The sequence below is a fragment of the Embiotoca jacksoni genome, unplaced genomic scaffold, assembly GCF_022577435.1.
Source record: "Embiotoca jacksoni isolate LCO1_2020_lvr unplaced genomic scaffold, fEmbJac1.0.p SCAF_57, whole genome shotgun sequence".
NCBI classification, from domain to species: domain Eukaryota; kingdom Metazoa; phylum Chordata; class Actinopteri; family Embiotocidae; genus Embiotoca; species Embiotoca jacksoni.
The window spans coordinates 139,248-154,764 of NW_027185411.1; the positions used below are offsets into that span (position 1 = coordinate 139,248).

The 15,517-nt window shown below is 38.0% G+C and overlaps 1 protein-coding gene across 1 annotated transcript in view; it reads right to left on the reverse strand.

The window, feature by feature from the left end:
- sntg2 (syntrophin, gamma 2) overlaps positions 1 to 15,517 on the reverse strand; it is a 79,411-nt gene that overhangs the window by 36,899 nt on the left and 26,995 nt on the right. Inside the window, exon 9 of the mRNA XM_069173019.1 lies at positions 4,326 to 4,450. Within this exon, the coding sequence (XP_069029120.1) occupies positions 4,326 to 4,450 (125 nt within the window). The remainder of the gene's footprint in view (positions 1 to 4,325; positions 4,451 to 15,517) is intronic.

The following is a 15,517-nucleotide window of genomic DNA, read 5'->3' on the forward strand; positions in this document are numbered from 1 at the left end:
GTTTGGTAGCGCCGAGAACAGTTTGCTGAACAGTTGCATTCGCACCAAATTGAACACAAAGATGAAACTTGAAGTATTACATTCATACACAACTGATGAATAATACTTTATGCAAATAACTGCTTGCTTTCAGATAAGAAACCAACTGGTAGCACACTGGGTGGGAGGCAGAGCTCTATTAATCTGCATGTATTTGTCCCTATTAAATGAATTCATTCTGACAGCTTGAATGAAAAAGGCTGAGAATACGTCACTGTCAGACTGAGGAGTCGCTCAGACACCTTCGCCATGCTGGAAAAAAGCGAGTGAAACAAAGAAACAAGGTTGTCTGCTTCTTCACTGTCAAATGCTCATGTGGCCTTGTTTTCAGACTTTTTGTTTAGAGTTCTTTTGAATGCAGTCATTTGAGGAAAAACAATTTGGCGTCCCGACTGGGAGGAAATGTACCGACAAGGATTACTGGAATAGCGTATAAACTTTACGGACACGATAACGGGACGGATAACAGTCCAGATCAACGTCAGATAAAAACATGAGTCAACGTCTTCCCGCTAACAGTAATAGAAGCTCCTCGTGCTGGAACTGTTTACAAACTGTGGTGTGTAAAAAATAAAAATACATAAATAAATAACATTTTAAGGCAAAGACTGAACCAGTTCTAATGTGTCCAAATCCAGGAACCATGTAAACCAACCATTTAGTTTATGTGGTTCCTATTAGTTTACTGCTTTTATGAAATAATTTGAGAGAAAAACAGATGAGTGACAATAACTCAGGTGTTGGATTATGATTCCTGATATGCAGATAAAACCCACAATAACTGGGTATCAGATCAATTTCTGAACTAAAGAAAAACAACCAGATTTATGGTTTAAAGACGAGAATAAATTCGTACTTTGTGCCTTTTTTCCAACAGTTATCGTATGTTCAGATTTGCCTTTTGTAACCAACAACTAATGAGCAGTTAGACACGTTTTCCATGATTTCATAATGAAAAACAGAAATGTTTTATTCTGTGCTTCATTTTGTTCTGGGAAATGTAGACAAAGAAAAACTTGAACTTTCAGGATTTGGAAAATAAAGCTTCAAACATCTCTGGCTGCAGTTTGTACATCTGATCCAACAAAGTGACAAATGATGGTGAATTTGTCACTTCGAAAGTAATTGATTAAAAATAAAAGGATAAACTGTCTAACTTAACACCACGTACTGTATGCCTGAGTGTTCCTGTGAGATCCTGTCTGAGACTCTCAGCGCTTTAACGCAGATCCGATCTGTATTCGTGCGTTGTGGTGTCCCAACGTCAGCCATGTTTTGTGGAGAAAGCTCTGATATCGACGTGCTCTCTGCCTCCAGGGCTCTTTATCGACTGAACTCGGCGTTTTCTGATTCAGCATCAGGTTATTAGGTTTAGTGTGACTAAGCTCCAAATCTCCCCGTCACATTTCTTCAATATTTCTCCCCCACCGAGCAGTTATTAAACTGTTGATTGGACGAAACATTTGACAGAATCGTTGCAGGATTGTTGCTTCATCCAAATGAAATCTCGACGTAAACAGTCATTTCTGAGGTAGCTGCTCACACGGATGAGAACTCTGCTACAAGCTTTACTCTGGACTGATCCAGTGATACGTTAGTGGACATGCCAGGATATTTACTACTGATATCGTGTCCATTAATATTTCATTTCATTTTGAGATACTATTTTCTTTCATCATTCAGACTGTTATGGATTTGTGAAAATAATGTCTGAACTTTAGACACATAAAACTTTGACAGGGTATTTGTTGCTTCTTCCTCACTCCTTTAAACTGATCTTTTGTTTTCTTTCTGTACGTCACTGACTACATTAAGGTAAAAAAAAAAAAAAAAAAACATCCTGCACTGTTGTTAATGACTCAAATGAGCACTCTGGACAAGCTTCATGTTTTCCAACTTTGAATTTAGCAAAACTAAACATTCAAATCAAACACAAACTATAAACTCAACTAAGCCAAGAAGATTAAACTGTGATAGAATTTCAAAACTGCATCCAAATATCTGTGTGAATAAAGAAAATAAAGAGCCAAATAGGATTAAAATGATTATTGGATTAATGATTGAAACGCAACATTTTGCCAATTTGTCGATGCAAAATTCAACAAGGCAACATAAACAGATATTACACTACAGTAGGGTTTATAAATCATTCACATGAACATGTTTGGATCATTGGGTGGTGCTGATGGAGGTATATTTGGACTCATGACGGTGCTGTGGCGACAAATTAGTAAAAACACTTTGGAAAGATCCATTTCAGCGTTTCAACTCCTCGGCTGTGTGGTTTTTCCGATGAGTAATATTAATAGAATGATATTCAATAGTCACAGGAGTCATTTACCGCATTGAGTACTTTCGATACGAACACTTCTTTCCCTAATTATACTTTGATACTTTGAATCGCTGGCAATTTCTAAGGAAATTTTACCAACTTCACTTTTAATCTCACATCTTGGTCATCATAGTGGCCAACCATTCATACTATATCTTGGTTTTTTTTCAGAATTTAATTCGATAATGCTAATATTTTTTATATTAGACTTTATATCGAGGAAAAAAACTATTTTGTTTTATGAAAGTCTTGTATCTCACCATAAAATGTTGATGGACGCAGCACTGAATCTGGAGTGTAACGATTAAACTTGATGCAAATTTAAAGTCGGTTTACTCTGCAAAGCTTCGTTATACAGACGAGGCACGGACATTTTTGGAAACCTCAAGTCATGCGGTTTCAGAGAATATCTCATACATCTCTCTGTGATAAATACTTGCTGCACAGTTCAACCAAGAAGAAAGGGTGGGGATTTGTATTAAGTAACACTTGCAGTGCAGGACTTCTCCTCCTCCGCAGACTATCAGCTCTGAGCGGACACATAATGGAGGGAAGTGTTTTTTAGTCTGAAGTGTTGTTGAACTATGGACGGCACAAACAATGTGTCTTATTGTCTTATCACTGGCAGCTACCTTGGACTTGAATTTGGATAATACCCAACGCAGTGTATAATAAACAACTTTAATAAACATTTTTAATTAACTGTGCACCGTCCATCATTTATTTATCATGAAGTACCTGCATTTTTGTTTTTTTAGTCCCAGAGCTTGACGCCCTGAAGAGACTGGTGCTCCGACGACAGCACGAGTGTAAGACATGATAAGGAAAACTGAAGGTAAACAATAATTTCCAATTTGAATTGAAGCAATTAGATAAGAAACTAGATGTTTCCTTAAGCTGAATGCACAAGCACTTAAACTCACGCTACCAAACTTTAACTTTCAATGTTCTTATATTTTAACCCCTTTCTGCAGCAGCTGTTCTGAGATAGTTTCTGCTTGATTTTACATGATTCTGCTTAATGCATTATAACTTCTCGTGAATATCAGAACATAACAGAACTTATTGGCTTAAACAGAAGAAAAATCTTGTTCCACTTAATATATATACACCAATAACTTTACCTTCTTTTATTTTGTTTAATTAAAAATATATCATATATTGTTTAATCCTGTGCTGTACTACACATAAAGCAGCACTTGTAATTGTCTATTTCACATATTTTAACAGTTTTTAAGTTGCAAAACATTTTGAGAGCTGCCTTTGTAAGATACAGAACTTAGTTTTGGTTGATAAGAAAGTTGATTCATGTATAAACAAATTGAAGACATCAGCATCTCCAAATCAGGAGGCACTGCTGAAAGAAGGCGAGTCCACACAGTCACACTAAGGTGGGATTTATACCAAACTACCAGAGAATGAAACATGATGAAACTCGCTGATGTAAAGGCGTTAACAATCTCCTCTTGTTACTATATCAGTGTTTGATATACAAATGAAACTGAGCTGTTATCACTCATTAATAATTCATAAACCAAAAGGAGATTATGTCTTAAAGGACAAGAAACAAAATTCATAAGAAAAAATAAATGTGACATTAAACAATGTCAAACAATAAACCTCTTTGGTTTGTTTTGTCCAACAGATTGGTGATGATGGAAAATGCTGATTGAAAAAGCTTCTGAGGAAAAACAGTTGTGAAACACACACACAGGAAAATCAATAGAAAAATGGCCAGCATAATAATCAAAAGCATTTACAAGTTGGACCGGTGTTCACACCTTCTGAACCACAGACTCACAGCTGCAGTGACCTTTTAAGCCATTTATGTCTGTGCATAGATATTGGCATTAACATCCTACCGCTTAAATAAAAAGTGCTTGCTAAGCCAACAACTGTGCTCGGTGAACTGTGCACCTTAGAGGTGAATTATATCATGCTGGATTACCCTTACCTTAATTTATCTGTTCCAGGCTTGTATCTGGAGACTCTGGCCATCAACAGGGGCAGGCAGGCGGCATCCAGCCAGCGCTTCTCATACTTTGGTTCATTAGCTGAGGGTGAAGGAGGCGACGGAGCCTGCGTGGAATACATGAACAATGTGATGAGCTTCCTGTTTCACTCACCGAGTCCTTTTGATCGTCGAGGAGGTGGCCCGGATGAAACACTTACACCATTTACATGCACAGAGAATTCCCATCTTAACCCGGGTTAATCAGCTCTCCGGTGTTTAAACATCCAAATAATATACCTCGACAGAGAGACGTCCAAACCAAGTACAGTCAGAGGCTCTCATTATCTGCTCACTGCAGACTCACCAGAGTTCATGGACTCCAGCAGCTTTTTAAAATGCATTACAAACAGCAGCATTGATTTTCTTGTGTTGAACTATTTGATTTTAAGAGCTACCTAACACCAAATTTATCATCTTCACCAATTAAAAACAAATCATTTGAATTTCTCTGGAGTGGCAGGCAGTGTGTAATTTGACCCAAACACTTTTAACACTAATCAACACCATCAATTGTTCATAGTATCATCATGGTATTTTATAGCCTGAGCTCAGGGAGCACCAGCAGACACCATTCATCAGATCTGTTGGGGGTTTAAAGGCCAGATTTCATAGCAGATTTGTTTTCCTTTTTTCAGAGAAAATCTGTTATCAAGACTTTAAAAATGGGGCCAGAATAGTTTGTGTTTAAATTAACTGTATGTACTTTAGTAACTCCAAAAAAGGGGATTCAGTATTACAATAAGGAACAGTGAAACTAAAAGGTCACCCAGCGGTGCCTAACAATGTCCATCAGTTATTATTAGAGCAGTTCTGCCTTTAAAAGGAGTTATTGTACCAATAGTTGGTTTGCTTTGGTCAGAGTCAGTGGACACGTTGGTAAACTAAGGTGGTGCGAGACTCCTGGCCCTTGTCAAAACTGCTCCGGATGTATGGGTATAACAAAGTGCCATTAAATTTGGCATTGAAAATGAGATTTGGCTTTAAAAAACAAAACCTGAATCTGAAAAATGAATCATTGGCACTAAAAATCTTGCATTGGAAAAAGTTGTATTGGCACTGAGAAACTTAAAAACAAACAAAAAACATTTCATTATCTTATTCTATTGTGACGTGCTTTTCAATGTCAATCTTCAGATTTGTTTCTTCACAAATTTCCTCTCTCAGGCTTTTTTCATGCTTTTTTTCAATGTCACAGGTTTCAAAGCCAAAGTTTTATTTTTCAGTTCCAACTTTCTGTCACCGTTTTGGCGCAAGAGAGGAGGGTCCGAGGGGAGGGGCAATCACTTTTTATTGTTTAAGTGTTAAACTTTTCAGGGAAAGCTTTTCAATGCCAATACTTCTTTCAGTGCCAATACAACTTTTTTTTCCCCCCAACGCCAGTGATTCATTATTCAGGTTTTGTTTTTGAAAGCCAAATCTTACTTTCAATACCAAACTTTAATGTAACTAGTTTATCCCCATATCATTACACCTGTCCATTCTCCCACAAAAACAACTAAAACAACGGACTGTCCGCTCATCGTCGAACATGTTCCAAACCTAAGAACATGTATTTAATGACATAATCCTCATTAACATGGTTTGATTCATCTGTGAGCAGTCATAATGTTTTGGCTCATTAGTGAATGTGTCTGGGACAGAAATGAGAAAGTAAACACAGGAAGAGGGTCCTGAAAAAGTTCAACCTGCTACCCGGTTGTGGGAAACTCAAACCTGTATAGTGTATAATTGCACCAAGACCAATTCCTCTAAATGGTCTTGGTGTATTTATTTTGGTTTGCACCATAATATGATTGTAATCAGCCGCAGCAAATCATACCGGGGGCAGAGCTGACCAGAGTCTGATTTAACTGGATTAAACAGGCCGGGTTTGAAAACATCTTCAGATGTGAGGATTTGCTGCTTTTCTACATACAACTGTAAACTGAATACTTGAGGGATGTTAGACTGTTGAAACTGAGCTCTGGAAAATGTGATGGCCATTTTGCCATAACTTCTTACAATTTACACACCAGGCCATTAATGAAAAAACAGAACTGAGAGTTTAATCAATACAAATATTAAAGACCAAATTAATGTAGAAACTAAGTTGGCAGAACAATCAAACAATATACAAATCAAGCTACATCGGAAGTTCAGGCAAACCAGGCAACATCTCGTCTTTGGTGTCCAAAACAAACTAGGAATAAATTTAGGTTTTTATTTTATTTATTGATTGACTTTTAGCTCCTTATTAGCCATTACCACAGAAACAGCTAGTCTTCTAACTACAGTTTGAATTCATACATGTAGGAAAATATTTAAAAAAAAAAAAAACCTCATTTCATGATCAGGTTCGTCAATATTACCGATAATCAATAACAAATATAAAGATTTTGTAAAACAGTATATGAAGTGGGTTTCCACAGAGAAAATGGATCCAAATTACATGAAAATGGAACAACAGAAAAAGTCCTGTTGACCTTCATCAATGATTGAATGAGACTAGTTCAGAAAAATCTCATGTTTGTGCTGTTATAAAGTAATTTCGGGTAAAAATTTCAGGTCCATTTCAATTTTACGCTCATTCATGTTGGCAATTTCTGTCTAGGAGCTCTTTATAAAAGATGTTTTGATGATGGCGAGTGTGCACTTTGAGAGTCTCCGACTGGCAATAACACAGCTGCCTTTAGAGTTTTCATCGGTAGCAGTGAGCATTCAGAACAATTTCAACTGCTGCTTACAAGATGCCCTAAAGGTGATAATGTGGCACACAAACAGATTTTGCTTTGAAAACGGTGGTTCATGAGTACCTGCTGACTGTGGCTTTACACAAAAGGCAGCAGGACTTCAGATTACTTTACAATGCAGCATCCGTACAATGGTCATTACCTGTTTACATTAGAATGTGTTCAGAATAGAAATGTGTGGGAAAATAGTGCAATACGAATACTCCCTCATGTTCAAACTACTTCGTTGTCCAGCTCCATTTTTGACAACTTGCAGTTGGAAGAAAAATAATCGTAAACAAAGGGTGATTGTTGTGTACTATTCTTTGGGGAAAAAAAGAAAGTGTTGTCAGACGACTAAAAGGTCAATACTGCTTTAATATTGTTCTAAAGAAATTCAATTCTCTCAGAAGTTTAATTCCTACTCTATTTTTTCTTTCACTGTTTTAAGTTCTGGATTGCAAACTGCAGCATTTAATTTCTAGTTTTTCATTAAACTGCACTTCAGTTGTTTAAACTGGAGCAGAAGACAGTTGCAACAGCTGTTTTTAAGTTCAAACTTAGAGTTATTCTAAATGTAGCCTAAATAGGTCAAAACGGGTTGCATCACACAAACGAGTTCTTCCATTGAGATTAGTTGTTTGAGAATTAGTGCAGACACTACCTGTCAGGTGAAACTTAAGCTAATGTTAGCCTGCTAGCAATATTACCAAATTATAAAACATTATGCCAATAACATTTGACTAAATGAGTAAATAAGGTTGATATAATCTAATATTTCCCACTCACTATAAACTCTATGAATGCTTCCATATTGAAACACATATTTCAAAAGATTTCTCCATGTGTGCAGATATATACTAATTACATTTAACAAATACCTACACTTAAAATGTTTTTGTTTTGTTTCACTTTTCAAACCATCACTGTAGATAATAAATGATGCAACCCAATTCAGGAAATATTCTGAAGCTACTTACAAACAACTTAGAAAGGACTCCGAGTTCAAACATATGGATTCATGAATAGTGCATCTTAATCCTGCAAACAACTTCAAATGCAGCAAAGCCTTCGAGCTACTTCAGGTATCCCAACTCAGAGTCTCAAGTGCACACAAGCACACAAGCACACACACACACACACACACACACACACACAAGCGCACACACACAGCTAAAGCAACAGTGCATGTTAGTATCATTTCTCCCTGAAATGAAGACGGGTCCTGTCATAGAGAAAAAGGTAAGTTTAAAATTTTAACATCTGAAAAGAGGAGTTTAATTCAAATAAAGGAGCCTTGATGAACAACAGCAGCACCAGTGAGATATTTTGGTAAATCTAGAAGCAGTTAAAAAAAAAACAGCATCAAGAGGTGAAGCGTGATGGAATAAATGGAGTATTAAAAGAGAACATAATTAAACCATTACCATATTTAAACCCATTTTCCTCTGACTATTGGTACAACAGACAGAACTGTGGTATCACAGCACGAAACGCCAGATTGTGACAAGTTTCCATTGCCTCTAAAAATTGTTCACAATTTCAAGGTTTAATAAAGCCCCCTGTGAGCCTGATGCACTGCATCAGAAAGCATTCATCCTGAAGGTCCTCAAGCACAATGTGTTGACAAAAGCTTTGATAGCTGGAAGTGTGCCACATTTAAATGCAAATCACACCGCTCTTAATGAAGAACAGATGCATTACACATTATCTAATGAGTCACAAGCTCAGGGATCAAATAGGAGAAGCAGAGTGAACATCAAACACTGAATCATTCCTGGAGCTAAAGATTTTCTGTCAGCACAAAATCCCAAAACTCCTCCAAATAATCTGATGTATCCCCTTTATCATTACACACACACACACACACACACAGTACGATGAGGTGTGTGTGTTCACGACGCAAGAACCGATTCCCCGATTCCACCCCCACCCCATCCTCCTCCTCCTTCCTCCCCCCAACTTTGCAACGCCTGAAAATATTACTGGAGCATTAAAAAAGCCTCTGGGTGGACTGGAGTGAACAGCAGAGAAAAAGTGCCAACCTTTGCAAAGTGAGTCGCACATTAATGCTGAACTACGACACGTCACACGCAGACCGCTGTCAGCGCCGCACCGGTAATTACTACATTTCTAAAGAAATTATCATCCTTTGCTCCAATTATGTCAGGCCAGAACAAAATGTTTTGGTTAACTCTCAAGTGGAGCTCTGCAGAGAGTAGGTGAGGTGGCAGGAAATGGAAAACTATCAGGCTGTCGGAGTGGATTACTCTGACGAAGCACCTGGCTCCACTGTGGCGCTGGAAAACAGGAACTAAAGCCACAGTGCCGTTCTCCACACCAGTCAGCCTCCTCCTTCGTGGATACTGATGTTTCAGAGGTGACATGAATCATGAATAATTTTTTGAGGTGAATCAATGAGGTAAATGGTCCGGGGTGCGTTGAAAAGGAAAGGCACGTCTGTCGTTTCGTTGTCAAGAGGACCAACTGAAGACAAAGCTCGCTGAATCATATCTCCCGGCACGAAAGGATTTTAGACACAGTTGTGTTTTCGGCTAAACTCTAATGTCAGCATGCTAAACTGCGCTCACTGTTTTATGTATCGCACATGAATCACCAAACGTATTACCGTTCGTCCAGATGGGGAAAGGAAGGTCTGCACCAAATTTCATTCCAACTGATCCAAGAGTTCAAATACAAAAAAAGTCAACTCCAGAGTGGCATCAGAGGTGAAGTCACATGAAACCGTTGGATGTATCTCAACATGAATGTGTTCGTAGATGTAAATATACACTTCTGTATAGATCAGAGAGCTACATTGATAAAATGAAAGTGTCCGAGAGCAACTCATGCTTAGTAACATTTATTCATGTGGCTGAGCTCCACCCAAACCAGCTGAATAAGCTTCTATTATGTGAACAATAACAAACTGATACTCGCGAGCTTCTGGTTGGAGACCAGATATAGATATTACCGTGACCACCTGATGGCACTACACCGAAAAGTCATGACTCCTCCTCCAGGCACTATTGTGTTTGTAGCATAACTCATCTAATCCATCCAATAGCCGAGAGAGATTTGACCAAAAGTATAAAAATCAAGGTCATGGAGGTGCTGGAGGAAAGTCAGAGTTGTAACGATTCATCTTCCGGGTACCAGAACTATTTGTGCAAAACTGTCCAGCAATCTGACAAAGAGTTTCTTGGATATTTCCGTCTGAACCAAAGTGGTGGATCGACTGACCGACAGCCAACCTAGAAAAACATGGCCATCATAAAAAATTTAGCATATCATCATCAATGATAATCAGCAATGTTTAACAGTAATGGGCCAAAAAACAAGAAGTCTGACTGAATGCAGTGGAGAAAGTTTAGGAAAGCGATGTGTTGTAAATCAGTTGAGTAATTCTAATCAAAGCCATTAGCTAAATCATTATTCAGATTTGGATTGAGGTAGGTTCCAGTTGTTCACACAGTACAGTTAGTTACTCGTTGACTCATGCAAGAATGAAAAAATTAGCATGCATACAAGGTGGAAGAAACCGTTGTGTTTATTGCGGTCATGCAGCACTGATGAGACGAGATGAGATGAGATGAGATGAGATGAGACGAGACGAGATGAGATAATTCACCTCCTTTTTCTGGACCAACTCTCCCTCAACTTGTCCAAACCATTTTGACTTAATTTCCTACATTTCCAGAATGAGTTAAGACGTCCCCCCGTGAACTCAGCAGCACACAGCTGTTTAATGTGCCGGTATAGAGAGCCTTAAAAAAAATAAAAAATAAAAAAAAAGGCAATGTCTTTCCTGTCAAGAGAATAGGAGGCTCATGCACGTCACCCCACTGGGCCCCTTGTGGCAGCGCTGCATTCGGGTTTATTGGATCTGCTGTCAGCAGAGAAACTGCCGTCTCTGACTACCACTTCTACCGTGTGATTGTTGAACGTTAATGAAAGAGTCTAGAAAGAAGTCCTTTCTCAGGTCTGATGGACTCGCATCACAAGAATTTCCACCTAATTCTTTGGGCTCTTTATGTGCTGAAATTTCAAATTCATGGTAATATTTATTCAGCCTTTCAAAACAACAAATTAAACCTGGGAATTTAAAGTGACATTGCGTGTAGCTTCCTCAGGGTGTTTTGCACCTTTGGTTGTTGTCATCAAGCATCAAGGTTAGGATTATAAAGAAAAAGCTATGGGCCATGTACTTGGCCTGTAACATGAATGTAAAATGAAATGAGTTGGCACAAAGGAGGACTTCCATTCAGCTCCAGTACAACATCTTTAAAAGACATTCCAGATTTGGTTTCTAAATGCCTTGAATCCTTTCTCTTTGTTAGCGAGCAGGCGAGCTAGAAAGCATTTTCACACAATTTGGTGATTGTTTTAAATTACAGATAATCGTCCCAAACTCCTAAGGCACTTAACGTTGTATCCTTTATGTTCTGCTAATGCAACGAGTAATTAGCCTTCTAGACACTGAAATGTTAAAAGGTTTTGTTTAAAAAAACAAAAATAATCAGACAACTTGTGCTTTTTTAACAGCAAAGAAAGAACAGGAGGTTATAAATTAAGAGTAATTAGCAACATATGGTCATTTGGGAAATGTATTCTAATACTACTATTGCTTGTCTTTCTGTTTTACTGCCCACCACCAATTAACAGAAATAAGTCTCTGTTTAGCTGCAGGTAATGGACAGCGGCGTTAATCTGGATTTGAAAGCAGGGAAATGAAATCTAAAGCAAAACCATTAAAGTTGCAGACAGTTAAACCAAAACAACGAGTTTAAAGAAGCTAAAACGTTCTGTAGCGCTAAGATGAACTGGAAAGGCGTTTGGTGAATTTAGGTGGGTTTGTAACTACAAGCGACTCTTCTCACATTAGACATCTCATTTACATTAAATACAGATTAGAGCAGCTTTAAATGTGTCCAACAAATTCATGTGTGAAATTCACTCATAAAAAATAGCTTTAGCATTCTCTCAGCAAGAGTCGCAATACATCACATAACAACAACACTGTTGACTGTGTTTCTTGGTTGTTTGTATATAATATATATAGATATATACTGTACTGTGTATATACTGTGCATTTCATATTTTATATTTTATAGTTTTTACTGCTATTTTATTGCTTTTCTATTGTTCTATTACTATCTATTGCTTCTGTATGCTGCTGTAGCGAAAAAATGTCCCCTCGGGGATTAATAAAGTAACTACCTCACCTAACCTATGACAAAAAAAGCACGCTTTTTTACTGTACACAAGCTGTGTTGTTCATCCAAGGTCAGCCACCATCCTCAGCCAACCAGCCTTCATCAACCCTTACAATAAAGACTATTTTATGCCATGCAGAGTTGCCTCATAGCATGCAATGTCATTTTCTTTTCTTTTCGGGATAAAAAATAAAAAAAATAAAAAAAAAACTAAGTTATACAGGTTGCCCTACTTTTCTTCAAATATCTATCTTGAGGCTTTGCTATCATGATTCTCTGAACATTAAAGTGATGACATATACTGAACTGAAAAATAACAAGCAATTACTGCGCGGACAAAATGAACAACTCACATAATAGTCCCTTATTTGCAAGGCAAGAAGAATCTCTCTTGACATGACCAAAGAAACTCTCCGGAGGCCGTCCTTTGCAACTTTGTGGGTTTTTTTTCAGGCCTTAAATGTTATTTCTGGGCTGAGGAAACCGCCTGGCTAATTGCGTTTGTCAGCCACCTAGTTTCAACTGGGGAATTAAACGTAAAAGATCTCAGTAAAGCTGACCCGTTGTGTCGCACAGCGTCATACCACACTTGTTTTTGCATAGGTAGGCATGTGTCAGGGTCTATTGTTTACCTCGGATATACTGTGTGAACATTGAAAGAATGAATTGAAAGAAGTGCAGAGCATGCAAGGATTCGGTGCACAAAGATGTTTTGCCTTCTCCAGCGGGCTGCCAGGGATTTAAATGGAAACACTCTAAATCTGGATTATCTGTGAAAGGTTAAAGTGGCCACCTGCTGTCCTTCAAATCAGTCCTGAATAATTCATGTGAAATGACGAGCCAGACGTGCAGTCTTTAAGGCTACTCTTTTCATTATAGATTACCATATTAATATGCAATGTTCTAAAGCTTCACTATTAAAAGCGATGAAATATTGGCTGTGGGAGGGGGTGGAGAAAAAAATTAAACATTTAAATTATGTTTAGCCAGAAGAGCTCTACAGCAATACCAAATTCAGCTTCTAAATTTGAGCAACACAGGCGCAGCTGAACGCTAGATGGCCATTAAAAGTTTTAATTTGAAGCACTCTTGTGCAGTGCAGGACATTACCCAATGTTTTTGGAAGGTAGGGTTATTAATACGACTCTAGTAAGACTGAAATATCCCTCTGTGAAATCAGCTGCTAATACAGTGGAAGTACTCCCACCTTTCATCCTAGCACTGCCCACTGTAATCAAAACCATCACCACTCAAAGATCAAGCAAGCTCATGGAGCCAATAACAGCTTACAGAGCTGAATGAATGATTTGGACTCTTCTTCCTTTGAGCCTTTCCAACCTACGACACAACAAACATCGATTCAACCGCTGTGTGCTTTCTACACAGGAGATCAGACAGACACTTGTGTTGCTGCTGTATATTTCTACTGTGAGGAAGAGGCTGCACGTTGATGCAATTATAAAAATGACAAAGAGACACATTCAACATTTTGTTTTTTGTTTCGTTTTGTAATTTTGGTTCAGAGCTATGAAAAAGGTCCAGTTTGCACTTAACACCTAATTAAATAATGTATGGAAAATATACACCTGATCGCAATGGAAATGAGGGTGGTGGTAATTAAAAAAAAAAGGGGGGAAAATGCTAATACTGAACTATCCTTACCACTGTAAAAGACCTCTTTTTTTTTTTTTTTTAAAAAGGACAAAACAAGTCTATTTAGCTCATTTTAACACTTCCTCAGTGTTAGTAGGACAAAGGGAGGTTAATAAAATCTTTAAAACCTGTCCCAGTGTTTTCTGTATCAGTGACGCCAACACAAGACAATGTTTTGAAGGGTGGAAGAACAACAGGGAGAGTTTGTCTGAGATAAGTTGAGTTTTCCAGGCTCTGCCAGGGGACCGGCTCCAGAGCCGGCGGCCATCAGCGCTGGGACGTGCATTTCGGACGGCTAAACGGCAACCTCGCATACATGCGTAGAGGACATTATGGATTATTTCACATTTAATAACATGTCAAAGTCAAAGCGGATTTGTAGGAGCGGCAGTCCACAAAGAGCTGCAGCTGATAGCGCTGCCGTTCGCCTGGCGAGCGGTCGGCTCTGCTGCACTAGCTCTGATGAATACTGGTGAGGTTCGCTGTAAACTGCTGGTTTCTATTTGATTCTGCTGTAATGTTGAAGCAAGAAACATGATTAAAAAGTATAGAATCATAAATTACTTAAAAGCAGAAGTTGCTTTTCTAATTGTTGCATAATTTCTGTCAAAGGTGCGTTCAAACATCTCAACCATAAACTGTTTATAAAGATGGACGACAGGACAGCTGCAGTTCAGGTCAAAGACCTCCATGTTAACCGGCAGAATACAAACCAAAAAACACCTCAAATTATATTTTTTCCAAATATAGTTCCTGTCATATTAAATACTTCTGATGTTTAAGTGTTCATTTTTCAGATAAACTGGTTTTTGATTTCTGACTTGATTCTATGAAAACGGTGTCCGTCGTCAGGAATGACAGCTGTTACAAATAAAATAGTCACAGAAGCACCTGCAGATTTTAAAACCAGAGCATCAAAGGATGTTTTTTTTTTTTCCAAACCGTGTAATTTATTATCGTCGGCTTCAAAGCAAAGTGAACTGTTTTACAATGAACTGTACTAACTGATACTCTGAGATCTTTGCAGGGTTTTTTTTGGTTGTTTGAGTTTGTGTTTTGAAGGCGATCTGAGTTAGTAAGATATTATTAATGTTAAAGGTAGCAGACTAAGAGCAAAACAAATTGGAGAAAAAAAAAAGTAGTTGAGGTGCAGCTAGCGAGTTACACAGCTAGAAGTTACTTATGATTTTTATCTAGAAAATGATGAAGGTGAAAATGTGAATGACTGAGTCTAAACAACTTTCAAAGGGAAACAAGGCACTACCTTGATACTACATTTATTTAACACAGTCAAAATACATTTATATTTATAAGACAGCAACCAAGTCAACCTGACAAAAATCATGCCAAATAGCAGAGTTTTGCTAGATTAGTAATCAATGCATCGGATCACATACACCACTAGTTTTAGAAGATAAAATGCACCTCCAAAACTCAAGTGACCTACAGCTGTACACACAAATTGAGCACTGCTGCTGCTCTGCTAACATGCTGCTCACAATTCAGACTTTTATCATTTTCTATTAGTACACGGACTCCGGTGACCTCAAATAAA